General features: G+C 43.1%; 1 protein-coding gene across 1 annotated transcript in view; it reads left to right on the top strand.

Annotated features, from left to right (window-relative positions):
* The first annotated feature begins 2,152 nt into the window (after positions 1-2,152).
* LOC306865645 (noelin-2-like) overlaps positions 2,153-17,711 on the top strand; it is a 72,760-nt gene continuing 57,201 nt past the window's right edge. The window contains exon 1 of the mRNA XM_079410374.1: positions 2,153-2,702. Within this exon, the coding sequence (XP_079266500.1) occupies positions 2,646-2,702 (57 nt within the window). The 5' untranslated portion in view covers positions 2,153-2,645. The remainder of the gene's footprint in view (positions 2,703-17,711) is intronic.

Below are 17,711 nucleotides of genomic sequence, written 5' to 3'. Positions count from 1 at the left end.
GTCGGACTCGTAATCCAAAGGTTGCGGGGTTGAGTCTCGGGCCGGCAAGGATTGTAGGTGGAGGGATTGAATGTCCAGTGCTCTCTCCACCCTCAATACCACGACTGAGGTGCCCTTGAGCAAGGCACCGAACCCCCAACTGCTCCCCGGGTGTCGCAGCATAAATGGCTACCCACTGCTCCGGGGGTGTGTTCACGGTGTGTGTGTGTTCACGGTGTGTGTGTGGTCACGGTGTGTGTGTTCACTGCTGTGTGTGTGCACGTTGGATGGGTTAAATGCAGAGCACAAATTCCGAGTATGGGTCACCATACTTGGCCGTATGTCACTTCACTTTCACTTTATTCATAATGCTTGCAGGCAAAAATATAATCCACCCCATCAAACCCAGGGCGATCAAAGCCCCACCACACACTCCATAAACATCCAGAGGTTCTGCTTCTCCTCCTCCTGTCTCTCAACATTTTTTATTCTTATTTATTTATATATATTTTTCCCACGGAGGGGCGCTTCGTCTTACTGTGAAGAAACAGTAACAGCACTGCAGTGTGTAACATTGATGCAACTGATACAAAAGTATAAATCGTACAGTATGGTAAAGATGCTGTTAATTCGGCACCATATTCAGTACACCCAAACATAAATGCAGTAGTCATGTGTGTGTATATATGTGTGTGTGTGTGTGTATCCTAAAGAAAATTCTGCTTGCATGTGCAAAACTCACCAGTTTTCTCAATATTTAGATTTTTTTTTTTTGCACCCTCAGATTCCAGATTTTCAAATAGTTGTATCTCAGCCAAATATTGTCCGATCCAAAAATGTACCCTTATGACTGGTTTTGTGTTCCAGGGTCACGTATATGAAAACAAATATCTGCCTATATATTATGAAAGAGATCCATTACAATGAGATCATCATATTTGGGGGTCCATGCATGGCATTAAAAACTTTGTGAAATGTTATAGGGTTATAAATGTTATAAATGTAATAATGTTAAATCATCAATGTATCAATACCATTATGATATTTTAGCATGACATACTGGTAAATTGCCTTTAAATTTGTCCAAATGAGGTTCTTGGCAATGCATATTAGTCAAAAATTAATTTTTGATATATATACGGTAGGAAATTTACAAAATATCTTCATGAAGCATGATCTTTATTTAATATCCTGATTATTTTTGGCATAAAAGAAAAATCGATCATTTTGCAGTATATTTTTGGCTATTGCTACAAATATATCCAAGCTACTTATCACTGGTTTTGTGATACAGGGTCACATATAAAGACACATTTGCAAATGAAAATATTTTAAATATTTACAAAAAAAATAATAATAATAATAAAACAAGATTTTAAGATGTTTTTATTATTTTATTATTTTTATTATAACAAATTATATATATATATATATATATATATATATATATATATATATATATATATATATATATATATAATTTGTTAAGGTATTATTGCTGTTGTTATTATTATTTATTTATTCTTATTTGTGTACACTATCTTCTCTGCCATGGCCCCCAGCACTCATGCCTAAACCTTACTTTGAAAACCTTGGCTCTACAAGGCTTCACTGGCCAATCTCATAAACAATCTTAATTGAAAGTGCTTCACATAAAAATGGTCAACTTTTTTTGAACATTGTCCATCTCCCATGGCCGCACTGGATGCTCATCTGGGAAACCTACATTTCCAAAATACTGCAGCAGTCTGTCCATGGCCTCCACAACTAAACAAAACTTCTCTCGAATTAATATTTTATGTCTGTTTATTTATTTATTAAGTAGCCCTAACAACTGGGATAATGTGCAATAAGCTCATTATTATCACAAAATAACCCCCTTCAGGGTGATACAAGACACCCCTTGATCAGCCTGTCGGAGTTCTTTTGCAATAATGACCGGCTGACTACATAGATTATCCCTTACTTAGAGACTCCACTAACTGTCAGCAACTCTCTTTCACATGCAAAGCGCCGCTAATACGCTGCTCAAAGTCTAATCCAATCATCAAACCGCCTGTATCATAATGTCACAGCTCTCTTGAGGATATGCATGCCATTTCATCCCATCTCAAAAATCCATTGTTTGTGCAACAGACTGGTCTGTCAATACAAAGCCTCCTCTTTCACCCTCACACACACACACACACACACACTGAAGCGGCTGGGCTGCATCTCGAGCAGGGCATCTCTTTGATTCCTCTCCCAGAGCGTCAATGTGTGCTGCTCCTAGCGTCGGAGCTTCGCAAGCACATTAGTCACCTTCCAACCTCTGCAACTCGAGCTCAGGCAGTCGATCCCACTTCAAAAAGCCTGCTGAGAAGGGAACTGCTCGACTTCATTTGCCGTGCCCGTTTACAACGCTGACCTCTTTGTGGCGGTCACAAGCGAAAGATAGGAGACTAATCATAAAACACAAGGCGGCTCGTTGTGCCGTGGCACAGTGGGGGTAATCTGCCTCCGTGAGCGGAATAAACCCCAGCGCTTGCCGCCTGTGATGTGGATCGTCGCGCTCGCTCGACAGATCACTGACAGAATCCTGCGCGGAGCTTAAGGAAGGCAGGCGAGCTCTGAAAACGAAAGTGTCCGATTGAGTGGTGGTCGGGAACGCTGTCATTTCGAGAGGAATGCATCTCTTCAGTGCCATGTTCCTGCTGCTGATGTTATCTACTATACCCTGCGAGGTAAGATGCCTTCGTAGCATGCGAAACGCTGCTCTTCATCACAACCTGTGTTGTAAATACGCTTTGTTGCGAGATGCACAGTGGCTTCTTTGATTATCAGTTTCTAAACAAGTGCTGAGCACTCATTAGCTCATCGGAGGTTAATGGCTGAATCACTGTGAGTTGTTTGAATAAATCACAGACGCAGACGCAGGGAAGGTTTTCTAAGAATCTGGGAACGCGATTAAGAGGACGACAGCTGAAAAGTTTCGCGTTGAATCACAGTCCTCAACCCTGAACGTTTCATCACATCCGGACTTGTGTTTGTTGGAGCACTGTTCGTATTGTCACCGAAGCACTTGTAAGAGCTCTTTTTGTTTGTTCGCCTCGAGTGTGAGATTTCCTCGCGCTGGCTGATCAGAGCTGAAGTGACAGATGTGAATTGAAGTGAATGATGGTGCATTACCTGACCTAAACATATTCAGGCAAAATCAGACATGCGAAAATTTCACAGGCTGAAATTGTGTGTGAAATTTTGATAGACTCGCCAAATCTACTCTTCTATTAGTAGTTGTCGTTTAGGTGTCAGCTGTTAATTAACAATTGCCAATTTGAACTCTTAGAATTGTGTAACGTACGTGTTTAACTACGGCTAGATTCAGGACCATGGACAGCGCTCAGCCAATGGCGTTTATGTTGGCTGAAGTCGCCTCGGACATTTCCGCAGCCATACTCTGTTTTGAGGGAATTATTACCTGTGCCAAAACTTTATAAATGCTGGTTCAATTAGCAGTGCAATTAGTCAATATTCAGTTTGCGTGTTTATGCTGCAATAAATAGTAGAAGTGGCTGGATAGTGCTGTAACACGGGGTGAGTTGTAACACCATCAATTTAACCAATTGGGAATGTGCTACAGAGTGACATCACTAACATACTAACATGTTGTAGGCTACATCTACAGTATGTTTTAAAATATAAAGGTTCGGATGTTAGATAACAGGTAAAGTAAGGTTTTTTATTATAATTTTTTGCAGAATGATGCAAATGGCTGCTAAACTGGTGTCATCTGACTGAGCAGATGGGGACGGTTTTACAGTAAAAATGTCCAATGTACTTCTACTGCATTTGCCACACTTGTGAGACAGCTACTACACACGGTCTATTATGTTGTTAGAGACGCAAGCCTTGTTTTGATTTGATTTGCTATTTTGTATTAGACCTTACATGTTTACCATTTTTGAATTAGATTAGGTGGTGAGATGAATGGGTTAGGAGTTAGGAAATAATTATTCTGAACAAGTAAATTCGATTACCGCAATACATTCATGCACCAAATTTATAATGTCCATTTTTTCTGTTGATACATTCAGCTGTTTAGGTGGCATGTAACAGCAGCACTCTTTGACACTAATTTACACAGATTATTCTAGATTTCTCAAATACTTTGATTTGTAGCAGAATGAATATAATTTTGCCAAAGTTATAAAAATTACTGTTACAGACTCTGAAACAATGTGTTACAACACTCCCTGGTCTTCCATAAATTTGTTAACTTCTGCATAATAAATAATTAAGGCAATTTTCTTGAATCTGTGTTAGAACATCTCTGCTGTGTTTTATTTTATTTTATTGTCAGTGGTGTCTAGAACGGAAAATGATATAATTTATCATTTTATACCTCTAGAACTATTTCCATTATATTTTGTTTTTATCACATGCAAGTTTAATATGCTATTAAAAATAAAAATAAAATAATTCAAATAAAATCCAAGAGCATGTGACTTTCCACTATGTGGCATAATTAGAGACTGGAGATGATGCATTTGATTAGAAGTAACCTGTGTGCTCTATAAAGCAGTATGTTAAGCAGTCTGCGACTGATTTTAATATTAGAGGAAAGGAAATGATATGGTACAAGATGTGTGCACAGTTTGCAAATTTGCCAGTGCTGCTGTTCCAGACATACATTAGGATATGTAAATGCGAACGCATCAGTAAAAGATATGAGAGTCCCGTAGGCATGCATAGGAATGTATATTTCTATTTCTTCACCACAAACTTCTCATAATTGGCCCAAGGGGACAATTTGTTGTAAGTGTTTGCATTAAATATTAAATGGAGAAGAGAAAAAATGGCACCACCCATCTCCCTGATGTAGAAATGTAGACATAAAAAATGGATGAATTCTTCTGGTGTTTCTCTATCCTGCTAGGACTACTTCACATGGGATGCAAAGGAAGATGCACATGCATGGACTCACAAACATGTAGCCGTACACACACAAACCTTCAAACTAACACACATGAACACACTCGTGCAAACCATGAAATATGTTTAACTGAGACAGATGCACTTGTTCGCTCATGACTTGTGTTTGTTAAGTACCCATAATGCCCTGGGGCCCTGACAACCAGTGATACAGTTGGGTGCCTGCTCGACCTTGATGAACCCCTTTTATGATGGGGTTGCATCCCATGCTCACTTAGCACACTTCACACGTCTGTGCATGTCCATATGTAAGTGTAAATGCTCTCCGATGTGCATTGTGTTCTTAAATAAGGACAAACAGAGGATCAAATTCTATTTAGGCCATAAAACTGGATGGAACCGGGTTTAATTAGACTCTGGGAAACATAGAGTTTAAAGCAGAATGCAGATTAGCAACAATAACAGTTTAACAAATTAAAAGCTCGTTTTGTTCTCAGCTCTCTGCGATGATTTACTCAATAATCATTAACTTGAATCAGCTCGAACACCTTTATTGCTACACTGGAATAAATGGCATTTTTGCTTTTTTTTTCTCTCCCTCGGTTCATAGCGCATTGTATTATTTATAGGCAACCCTATTCAGTCTGTATCAACAGATGTACGTTTATTAGGGTCTCATCCTCTTAATTAGTTTTGAGTGGCTGCTCGCAGTCGGGATCGGACATCTATTGACTGCTATCATTAGCGATGTTCAAAGCGAGGGCTACCGCTTGGCACTAACACGCAGGCATCTTAAAGAAACTTGAATTAGTTTATTTTAAAACATTATTACACAGATTGACATTTTAAATCCACGCGTTCAAGTGTGAATCACGTACTGTATACGTTGACAGCAACGAGCGCCGATTCCGCAGCCACACAATGACAGACATTAGCCACAAATCTGTGCGCAATCAACATCTTCATCAAATGTAATTAGCTAGTGCGTTAGAGGCAAACACGTTAGCTTAGATATGCAGCTCAAGGGGCCCACTGGATGTGTCTGATCATTCCTTGCTTTAATGGCATCACAGAGCTGTCATGAGAGCATCGGATAGCTCCTTTCAGCTGGAAGGCAGAGTGCTTTCATTTGAAGCCATCCATCAATGAAATGATCATTTTTGATTTAAAAAAAAGGGATGATATGGGAGGCTCAGTGGCCACACTTTGCCAACCCCCAGAGATGTTGAGAGATGCAAAACCATTACTTATAGCTTGTGAAATGAGGGGGTTGTCTGTTTACTCATTATTTAGCCCTGTTATATCAAACTCTCTGTGGGGGAGAGGTGCTAATTGGTTGCGAATGTGAGACAACACCCTCATAAGTTGATCAAAATCTGTTTGCGGCCCATTTTTTACTTTGTTTTGTAAATACCCCGGAGACGTGCATCAAAAGCAAATGGCTACAATTGTTTAATAAGACTGTGTAAACGTGCAGGCCTTTGAGAAATAGAGAAGCCGCTCACAGTGGACAGCCACCCAGCTGGAGAGAAGTGAAATAATGTGCTGTAGACTCGCTGTTCTCTAGAAATTCTCAGTTGTACTTTGGAATTCAGTTAAATGCAGTCGTTTAATAATATGCTAGATAGGAATTGGCTGCCGCAGCCCCAAGATTTTATTAAAAGGGAAATATAAGATAAAATGAATCATTTCAGTTAAACTGCAGTCAGATGTAATTTCTGCTCCCCTTGTAGGTGTTATTAGTCACGCGGGGTCAAGTGAAGCTTCCCCTGGATCATATGAATGGGTGTCATTTTATTTACAGCTGGTAAAAACATGAATTTTGATCTTGGACTATTGTGGGCTTGTGAAATAATGTCCATTTCGAATAAGCAACTGGTGGCAGCATGATCCAGCCAGATTTGGCTAGGATAGAGTGTTTGCATGACACTGGACAAGAGCATGCCAGATACGAGCAGCTGCCCAGAGAGTATCACTACTTTCGGGGGACATATCCAGCCTAAAGAAAGCTGTGCAGTGAAAGCCCATTCTCTGAATTATGATTGGTCCAGTCTAAGTCAGTTCGTCTTGCCCACCAGCTAAAAGGCCTATTAAACACCCATTTGATCAGATGTGAGATAATGTGCGCGAACCTATTAGGCCTCCTTTCTAAAGTTAGCTTGGCAATGAAAATGGCCTCATAGTAGATTTTGGCTGTTGAGAGACTAATAAATATCAGCAGCGGTGATGGTTCTCTTGGATGGCGGTCAAAAAAGGGCAGTGATGCGCAAAAGCTTCAGTTGCCTTTGAGATCAAGGACGTGCGGGCAAGTCGGACAGGATGTGCTCTGCCAGCCATTGGTCCGACTTCCAAACGGGGAATTAGACAAATGAAAAGGCCCAGGACCAGCGGCATAAATCTCTCCTCCAGAACCCAGAGCACGAACAAGAGTGGCCAGCAGACCCCCTGCTGCTCTGCATCCTCACTAACGCCAGCAGCTGTCAACTTGAAACTCTTGCATGGTTTCCCACTGAAGTCAAGTCAAGTCAATATTATTTATATAACGCTTTTAACAATGCAAATTGTGTCAAAACAGCTTTACATCGGCTTGATATAAAGCTGGGTGGCTTTATATCAGCTTTACAGTATTTAGACGGGGAAATAGTTTGTCGAAATAATGTCATTCTCCTCTGGCCAGACAAAATCAGCAGTTTAAATCTAGACTAAAGCAGAATCAGATTGTGCAAAGGACTCATCTGGTTCCTGTGGTCTTGTCCCGATGGCCGTCTTGGAGACAGGGTCTTCACTGGGGATCAGTCTCTGGGGCTCATCTAGGTGTCCTGACTGTAGCGGTCATCTCTAGGTGCTGATCCACCATCTGATCTGGATACAGTCTGGATCTGGGTGGCTACGGTGACCTCGGAATAAGAAAGAAACAGACTAATATTAGCGTAGATGGCATTCAACAAGTACATCAGGTGTTTTGGGAAGTGTTCCCAGTTCGGGTAGACCTAATTAATGCAGCCTAACAATCCTTTAACGGATTTGAATTATAGAAATGCGATAGTGTATTATGTGTAAGCCAGGTTAAAGAGATGGGTCTTTAATCTAGATTTAAACTGATAGAGTGTGTCTGCTTCCCGAACAGCGTTAGGTAGATTGTTCCAGAGTTTGGGCGCTAAATAGGAAAACAATCTCCCGCCCGCAGCTGATTTTGATATTCTAGGTATTATCAAATGGCCAGGGTTTTGAGATCGCAGCGGACGTGAAGGACTATAATGCGATAAGAGCTCACTCAAATACTGAAGCTAAGCAGGGTTGAGCCTGGTCTCTACCTATATGGCAGACCTCTTAAATAAAGACGTGCTCCAAGTGCCCCAAACAACTGGAATAACCTCCAAGTCTGAACGCTGACTTGAAATATCCGGTTTTCATTTCAGAAACTGATCACTTCATTCTGCTGTAGAATATAAATAAAAGAAACAACTAACTGATGCAACATGACCTTCCCTCCATCCTGTGAGTGTGTGCTTTTGCATATGTATGAGGGCACACCTGAGCAATGCAACACTCACAATGGCAGGTGGACACAGAAAATAATGTTAATATTTTCCCATGCGACACATGCGGGGGCGTATGCTCATTATGATACTATAGTTGACATCATAATAATGTCACAGGCAGCATATGAGCCACACTAACAAGCAATGAGAAATGAATAAACCCTCCTCCCTTTGCCCACCTTCAAGTGTTCCAATTATCATTCAATTGTAATGCATTACAATCAGGGAGCGTGCGCGGATGCATGGCTAGATGAGGCGATTGAATAGCACAGCCTACACTGTGAGTGGTGGCTGATTAGGACCCACTGATGAACCTGTATTGTGTGTGGCACAGCGGAGGGGTCGAATGTGGGCAGAATGCATGCATGTGTGTGTGTGCTAGTCCACATGTCAGGTGTGAACAGAGATGCTACTGCTGTGCAACTGTGGTGGTGTTTGTGCTTTCTGCAGGAAAGAGGAACAAGAGAAGTGTGAGATTAGATTCTAGGTTTTGTCCCTCGCATGACAGTTGTGCGAATATCTGCTGCTATCAATATTTATTTATTTATCCACATAAGAGCAGGCTCACAATGTGTGTTGACACTTCTGTGGGTCCTCACAAACACACAGGCCTCGACTACCAGCACAGAGCTGTTTAGATAGTTAGATTGTAGATTGTAGAAAAAAAAACATTGTGGCTTTGGAGTTATGAGTACAATAAGGTCTGTTGTTAATAGTTCCTACTTTAACATTTTGTTATACAACATAAATTACACACAGTACATCAAGTGCGAATATTTAAACCATAGTGTGCTTTAACCCTTGTGCTGTGGATAATTTGGTCAATGTTCATTTAAAAACAGGCGCATAAGCTCAGATCAATAAGGCCAACTACTTGTATCAGTAAGTTAAAAAAAAGAAACATCTGCTAATTAAAAAAATATAAAATAAAAATAAAAAATTTGATAATAAACCTTGAATCTCATATTTGGTAATTATAAAGATTTATGAGCAATTTTTGTAGGCTGGTTAATTTTGACTGTGAATAGCACAAGTGTAACAAGGTAAGGAAAAATCCCTATGTGTGCAAAGTCAGTACGTTTTAGACCAGTGGGATAACATTAAGTAGCATTTTTGTGAAAAAAGAAAATCCTCTCTGGGTCAGAATGACCGAAACACAGCATGAGGTTTAAAAATGGAAGTTGCTACAAATGAACCACAGACATTTTTAAACACATTTAACATTCACAGGGCAGCCTATTGGAAAATAAGCCTTCAGGTTGGCCTACAAACAGTGTTGGGAAGGTTACTTTGGAAATGTAATAGATTACAGATTACAAATTACTTAAAATGTAATAAGTAGTGTAACTTTTCAATTACTTTATTAAAGTATTGTAACTGATTACATTTGATTACTTTTCTAAATTTCTAATGTTTTCAACTGTTAATCATTTTCAAACATGTAAACCAGGCAGGTTTAACCTTACCAGGTTTAACCGGTAGTACTCGACACTGATTACTGTCAGATTTTCGAAATCCTTCATCACTTGAATTAAGATTATATTTCAATTTTAAAGTAGACATTGGATGCAAAATTCACTTTTACATGGTGTTTGAATTTAAATGGATCTTAGTGTGTGGACACAACCACCCTACAATGATAAAAATCAATTCACTCATTTTTGAAATCCCCCAAAATCCTAAACAGTAATTTTACTCCACACTGCTTTCTGAACGAGGGACAATTCAAGGCAGGTTTTGTTAAAAAGTTCAAACTCAAGGATGGTTATAGTTATATTTTTTATGATTATTTGCAAATCGCCTCTTCCACAGAAGAAAGTGGCGGGTGAGCAGAGCTCATTTGCATTTAAAGGGACATGCCCCAAAATGAGTCGCTGTGAACAGAGTAAGGTAAAAAGGGTGTTGTTGTACACGACCGCTGAGTAATTTTAACCAATGTATGTTGCAGACCTTTCATGAAGACCCTAAAGAATCATACCAACTTGTGGAAGATCAATGTCTCCTTTGAAACACAGCCACCGCAGACTAACAGAAAATCAGACTTACTTTGAGATCATTCTGAGGTTAAATGCATATTTAAAATCATAAGAAATATTTTATTAGCTATGACACTGTTTTTGAAATCAAATCTTTGCATAACTATGACACTGGAATTTAACAGTGCCTTGGAAAAAACAGTTAATCTTTAAAAAATGAAGCATAGCTATACATAAACCCATATATGAAATAAAAGAATTTTCGAATAAGCATGTTCTAAACTCCTGAAACATTGGTGTTTCATATTTTAAAGCAGTCACTGCAATTTATGAAAGAAATCAATTAAATCTGTGTGTGGGAGTTTGTGTGAAAAAAATCAGATGTAACCCCCTTTCTAATCCTGGTCACACTTTATATTAGGTGGCCTTAACTACTATGTATTTACATCAAAAATAAGTACAATGAACTTATTGTGGTCATATTGTATTGCAAAACATTTTTGCTGCTATTAAGGTGGGATACGGGTAAGGTTAGGGACAGGTTTGGTGGTATGGGTAGGTTTAAGGGTGGGTTAAGGTGTAAGGGATGGGTCAACAGTGTAATTATAAATGTAATTACAGAAATTAATTACAGATGTAACTACATATAGGTAGTTCCTCCTAATCCATAAGCTCCTCCTTGAACTGCCACCTTAACGTGGTGGAGGGGTTTGAGTACCCGAATGAACCTAGGAGCTATGTTGTCCGGGGCTATATGCCCCTGGTAGGGTCTCCCAAGGCAAACAGGTCCTAGGCGATGGGTCAGACTAAGAGCGGTTCAAAAACTCCTTATGATGGATAATAATCAGAGGACCGTGACGTCGCCCGGTATGGCGCAGCCGGGGCCCCACCCTGGAGCCAGGCCCGGGGTTGGGGCTCGTATGCGAGCGCCTGGTGGCCGGGCCTCCCCCCATGGGGTCCGGCCGGGCTCAGCCCGAAGGAGCGACGTGGGGCCACCTTCCCGTGGGCTCACCACCTACAGGAGGGACCGTAAGTGGCCGGTGCAAAGAGGATCGGGCAGCTGTCGAAGGCGGGGGCCTCGACGACCCGATCCCTGGACACAGAAGCTAGCTCTAGGGACGTGGAATGTCACCTCGCTGGCGGGGAAGGAGCCTGAGATTGGGTCGATGATCGACTTTGTGGTCGTTTCATCTGACCTGCGGCCGTATGTCTTGGACACTCGGGTAAAGAGAGGGGCGGAGCTGTCAACTGATCACCACCTGGTGGTGAGTTGGATCCGATGGCGGGGGAGGAAGCTGGACAGACTCGGCAGACCCAAGCGTACTGTGAGGGTCTGCTGGGAACGTTTGGCCGAGTCTCCTGTCAGAGAGATCTTCAACTCCCACCTCCGGCGGAGCTTCGACCGGATCCCGAGGGAGGCTGGAGATATTGAGTCCGAGTGGACCATGTTCTCCACCTCCATTGTCGAAGCGGCCGCTCGGAGCTGTGGCCGTAAGGTCTCCGGTGCCTGTCGAGGCGGCAATCCCCGAACCAGGTGGTGGACACCGGAAGTAAGGGATGCCGTCAAGCTGAAGAAGGAGTCCTATCGGGCCTGGCTGGCTTGTGGGACTCCTGAGGCAGCTCACGGGTACCGACAGGCCAAGCGAACTGCAGCCCGGGTGGTTGTGGAGGCAAAAACTCGGGCCTGGGAGGAGTTCGGTGAGGCCATGGAGAAGGACTATCGGCTGGCCTCGAAGAGATTCTGGCAAACCGTCCGGCGCCTCAGGAGAGGGAAGCAGTGCCCTACCAACGCTGTTTACAGTAGAGGTGGGGAGCTGCTGACCTCGACTGGGGATATCGTTGGACGGTGGAAGGAATACTTCGAGGATCTCCTCAATCCCAACGTCACGTCTTCCATTGAGGAAGCAGAGGCTGAGGGCTCAGAGGTGGACTCGTCCATCACCCAAGCTGAAGTCACCGAGGTAGTCAAGAAACTCCTCGGTGGCAGGGCACCGGGGGTGGATGAGATCCGCCCTGAGTACCTCAAGTCTCTGGATGTTGTGGGGCTGTCTTGGCTGACACGCCTCTGCAGCATCGCGTGGCGGTCGGGGACAGTGCCTCTGGGGTGGCAGACCGGGGTGGTGGTCCCTCTTTTTAAGAAGGGGGACCGGAGGGTGTTTTCCAACTACAGGGGGATCACACTTCTCAGCCTCCCTGGGAAAGTCTATGCCAGGGTACTGGAGAGGAGAATACGGCCGATAGTAGAACCTCGGATTCAGGAGGAACAGTGTGGTTTTCGTCCGGGCCGTGGAACACTGGACCAGCTCTATACCCTCTACAGGGTGCTGGAGGGTTCATGGGAGTTTGCCCAACCAGTCCACATGTGTTTTGTGGATTTGGAGAAGGCATTCGACTGTGTCCCTCGCGGCGGCCTGTGGAGGGTGCTCCGGGAGTATGGGGTCCGGGGTCCTTTACTAAGGGCTGTCCGGTCCCTGTATGACCGAAGCAGGAGCTTGGTTCGCATTGCCGGCAGTAAGTCAGACTTGTTCCCGGTGCATGTTGGACTCTGGCAGGGCTGCCCTTTGTCGCCGGTTCTGTTCATAAGTTTTATGGACAGAATTTCTAGGCGCAGCCAGGGGCCGGAGGGTGTCAGGTTTGGTGACCACACGATTTCGTCTCTGCTTTTTGCAGATGACGTTATCGTGTTGGCTTCATCAAGCCAGGACCTTCAGCAGGCACTGGGACGGTTTGCAGCCGAGTGTGAAGCGGCTGGGATGAGAATCAGCACCTCCAAATCCGAGGCCATGGTCCTCAGTCGGAAAAGGCTGGTTTGCCCACTTCAGGTTGGTGGAGAGTTCCTGCCTCAAGTGGAGTTGTTTAAGTATCTTGGGGTTTTGTTCACGAGTGAGGGAAGGATGGAACGGGAGATTGACAGACGGATCGGTGCATCTTCTGCAGTAATGCGGTCGATGTACCGGTCTGTCGTGGTGAAGAAAGAGCTGAGCCGCAAGGCGAAGCTCTCGATTTACCGGTCAATCTACGTTCCTACTCTCACCTATGGTCATGAGCTTTGGGTCATGACCGAAAGGACAAGATCCCGGATACAGGCGGCTGAAATGAGCTTTCTCAGCAGGGTGGCTGGGCAATCCCTTAGAGATAGGGTGAGAAGCTCGGTCACTCGGGAGGAGCTCAGAGTAGAGCCGCTGCTCCTTCACATTGAGAGGGGTCAGCTGAGGTGGCTCGGGCATCTGTTCCGGATGCCTCCTGGACGCCTTCCCGGGAAGGTGTTCTGGGCGCGTCCCACTGGGAGAAGACTCCGGGGAAGACCTAGGACACGCTGGAGAGACTATGTCTCCCGGCTGGCCTGGGAACGCCTCGGTGTCCCCCCGGAAGAGCTGGAGGAAGTGTCTAGGGAGAGGGAAGTCTGGGCATCTCTGCTTAGACTGCTGCCCCCGCGACCCGGCCCCGGATAAGCAGAAGAAGATGGATGGATGGATGGAACTACATATAGGTATTTTTTTAAATATAAGTACAATGTAAATACATGTATGTACACAATAAGTACATTGTATCAAATTATTAATTTAAATGTAAGTACGTAGTAGTTAAGGCCACCTAATATAAAGTGGGACCCTAATCCTTAACATTTTCGCACGGACGAAGGCCCTCCCACGGTAGTTTGATTGACAGTAGCATTTTAGCACAGACTGCACTGGTGTCTTACCTCAGACCCGCCCTGAGTGAGCTGTCATTAGTTGTTTACCGCTGGAGCAGATGTATACAAGAATGACTCCTAAGCAACTGAGGTGTTTAGTTGTTAGATGTATGCCGTCTTTGCAAATCGCCTTTCCTAATAATGTGCTAATTAGCAAGTTTCACAATAAAGTAAACAATCCCTCAGAGAGAGGCTCGTAAGAGAGGGGCAGGGTCAGCAGAGCTCAGAAAAATTTAAAGGAGAATGACACAATACGGCTTGCTCTGAAAAGAGCTGTTTTTGACAGGGTAAAAAAGGTGTTTTTAACACTACCAATGAGACATTTTAACCAAACTATGTTACAGACTTTTCATTAACTCTCTAAAGAATAATATCAACTTGTGGAAAATGGGCATTATATAACCCCTTTAAAGAACCAAAAACTTATTCAAGTTCTCTCCTCCCACGCTACAAACATGTTGGAATTTGCAAGGGAGCAACAAACATGGAACATGGAAAGGTGGAGGAAAGTTTTATTCTCAAGAAATATTTTTAACCTGGTCCTCATGGCTTCCAACATTACTGGCATGACAAGGAGATCCCACCGGAGATGTTTTCTACATGGCACAGTGGAGGATGCTCCATCATGATCTAGGGTGCTTTTTCCTTCAGTGGTATAATGGAGCTTCAGGTTTTGCAGGGGCGTCAAACAGCAGCTGGCTATGTGGACATGTTGGAGCGGGCATCCGCCTTGACTGAGGGCCCTCGTCTGTGCGGTAATGACTGGGTCTTTCTACAGAACAATGCTGCAGTTCACAACAACCGCCTGATGAAGGACCTCTTCCAGGAGAATAAGGTCGCTCTTTTGGACCATCCTGTATGTTCCCCTGATCTTTTTGGGTCTACCACTTTACTTTTTTGTCCCATAACTCTCAGGATCTTTTAAGAAATGTAAAATGACTGTCTTACTGCGTCCAACCTCAGCAGCGATGGTGCGTTGCGCGCACTTGCTTGTGCGGCTCAACAATCCTGCCAAGTTCAAAGACAGAAATACTTTTTGCCTTTGCCATCAGGAAGTCATGACAGTGTGACTGCCTGAAGGACAATGACATGAAAGCCATATTTTTGCACAGATTTTAACTTTTTATGGCTGTGGTCTTAAACTTTTGATCAGCTGATGAACAGCCTGTTTGAGTTTAAATGCAGTTTTCAATAAATTGCCTATTCTCTTTGTCTCTTGCTCCTATTTCTTACTTGCAACCTGGTTATGATCCACCAGAGTGAAATGTGAATACTTGTAATGTTTCCTCTGGCCTTAAGATTTTGTTCAGGAGTGTGTGTATGTGTGTGTATATATATATATATATTTTTTTTTTTTTTTTTTGGGGGGGGTTATAGTATTAAAAGGTTCTTTAAACAATGAAAAACTATAACTATATAACTAAAAAAAATCACTGGTTCTTTTATGGCAACACTGCAAAAAAAAAAAACATTTTGGAAAATCTTTAAAGTGTCCCCCAAAAATAAATAAAAATTAATTAAAATGTTTTAATATCAAGATTTAATGCAATGAACATTACATGATACAACACAATTGTACAACACAATTTTGATGCTGGCGAGTAAATAAAAACATCCAGAAAATACATTAAGCCAGCTAATCAGATTAAAACTTCCCCTTTCTGCAAAACAACTCTTATCATCCTGTGCACAATAATCATCAGATGGCCTGTGAACAGTCTGAGGCGACCATTTAACTAATGGATTCAGTATTTCTCTTTTACTAATTATTGGTAATGACTGAGTTTTTCCTCTCAACGTTTGTTTCCATGTGTGTGATTGTACCTTTTGGGGCAGAGAGTGGCAAACCTCAATGAAAAGTGAACTATGAAAGGCACTTTCAGAAGCAGTTAGTGAGGTTTTTATGAACACTTGAACATCTGTTTGATGATTCTTTGACAGGTGTAGCAGCATTGCGGCAGCATGTTTGGGTAAATTTGTGAACTCTCACCTTCTGTGTCCTGATTCAAACCTGGCCCAAGGACCAAACAGGAAAAAATCTTCCTCATTCACTAATGTTTCTACCGGAAAGCATGTTTGTCCTGGTGTGACACCAGACTCCAGCAGGGCTCAGGGGAACAATGGCCTGAGCTGACGCCAGGTGTCTTGACTATGCTTTTATAGGCCTCTAGGTGCCTCTGTGAATGTCGACGATGTGCAGATGTACATGTTCAACTGTCCCGCAACCTAATGGAGCACCTAACCACACGTCCTTAGATGACAGCTTGAGTGAACGGTCTGTTTCCAGCTCGTTCCCCAGGCGAGACCCCCAGGCTCTTCTCTGCCGCAGAAGGCTGTAACATTAAAGCGCTACAACTCAATCCAACCACAAATATCTGTCACTTTCCTTTAACACCTAAAATATAAAGCCACGGGACTCTTCAATATTTCCCCGTTAGAAAAAAACACACAGCGTGGTCTGTTTGACATTATTAAATTACATTTAGTACAACTGGTACATGAAATTCTTCTTTTAGTTCTGCTGAATCTGTTCCATCACCCAAGCGGCAGATTAACAGAGCATCCTGTTCAAGCAGCATGTCATCGTTTTCTGCCTCTCTTTCTCTCTCTTTGTTGTCGGACTACGGCTCTGTCTGCTTGGTGGCATGAATATCAGGCATGCGGTATCAGGTCTGCCGGGCTCCCTTGGCTCTGTGGCCTTGACTCTAAGCGAATGTGACATTTTTCTGACAGCCGCGAGAGCAGCCAGAGAGAGGCCCGTCCTCCCCTGCTCTGGCCTACTAATACTGTACACAGCCGCACACACTAGTGCCACCGCACATCGTGACCTAATAAAACACGTGCACAGATGCACCCTAACTAGACAACACACAGCGAGCGAGGGCAGGGTGATCTGCGGCCAGTCTCCGGGAGGTTATCGTAATAATGGGACGGTGGGGCTGCCAGCCGGTGGGATCTTGCATGGCCGCTTTGCGTTTGCCTGATGTTGGTGTGTTGTAACTACCTTCTGACCGGTTTCCTGTGCGACCTTGATTTCCACCGCTGAATGAATCTTTTATGAGCTCTGCGATGTGGGTTTTCGGTGTGGAAGATTGGAATATAAATATGGAAGTTGCACACAGAGCCTCAAGCCGTGTGATATTAAACTCTTTATGCTGGGAATGTGCTCGATGCATGTCACCTGGCGACATGCTTCACATAGATGTGTTATTTTTATGCATAAGGCCACTTTACTGTGATGGAAAGATTTCACGATTTTCTTTAGTAGTGGTATCTATGCAACAGTCTCGTCTTAAAATAAAGCAATCTGCTTTTCAATTTGGTAACAGAACAATGCGCACTATAATTTGCTCTCAAAACTCTTAGCAACAAGGCTTGACGGTACTAAATATATTGACAACGTGTTTTAAAGCTACTGTCTCTTTGGTGTCTCATTTGTGTCAGTCTGCATTATGTTTCGTACTACAAGTAAATGTGGCCATCTGTTCACAATGAATTAAAATGTAATATATGAAGCCCATCGATGGCAAATGCGAAACGCTGCAAGGGTGCAAAGCTAATCGAGAGTGAACTCTTATGGAAAGGTCACATATACACTGTCAGCCAGTT

Source organism: Barbus barbus (assembly GCF_936440315.1).
Source record: "Barbus barbus genome assembly, chromosome: 4".
In the NCBI taxonomy this organism is placed as follows: Eukaryota; Metazoa; Chordata; class Actinopteri; order Cypriniformes; family Cyprinidae; genus Barbus; species Barbus barbus.
The sequence above is the reverse complement of the archived record's forward strand: the minus strand, read 5'-3'. Positions and strand labels throughout refer to the sequence as shown.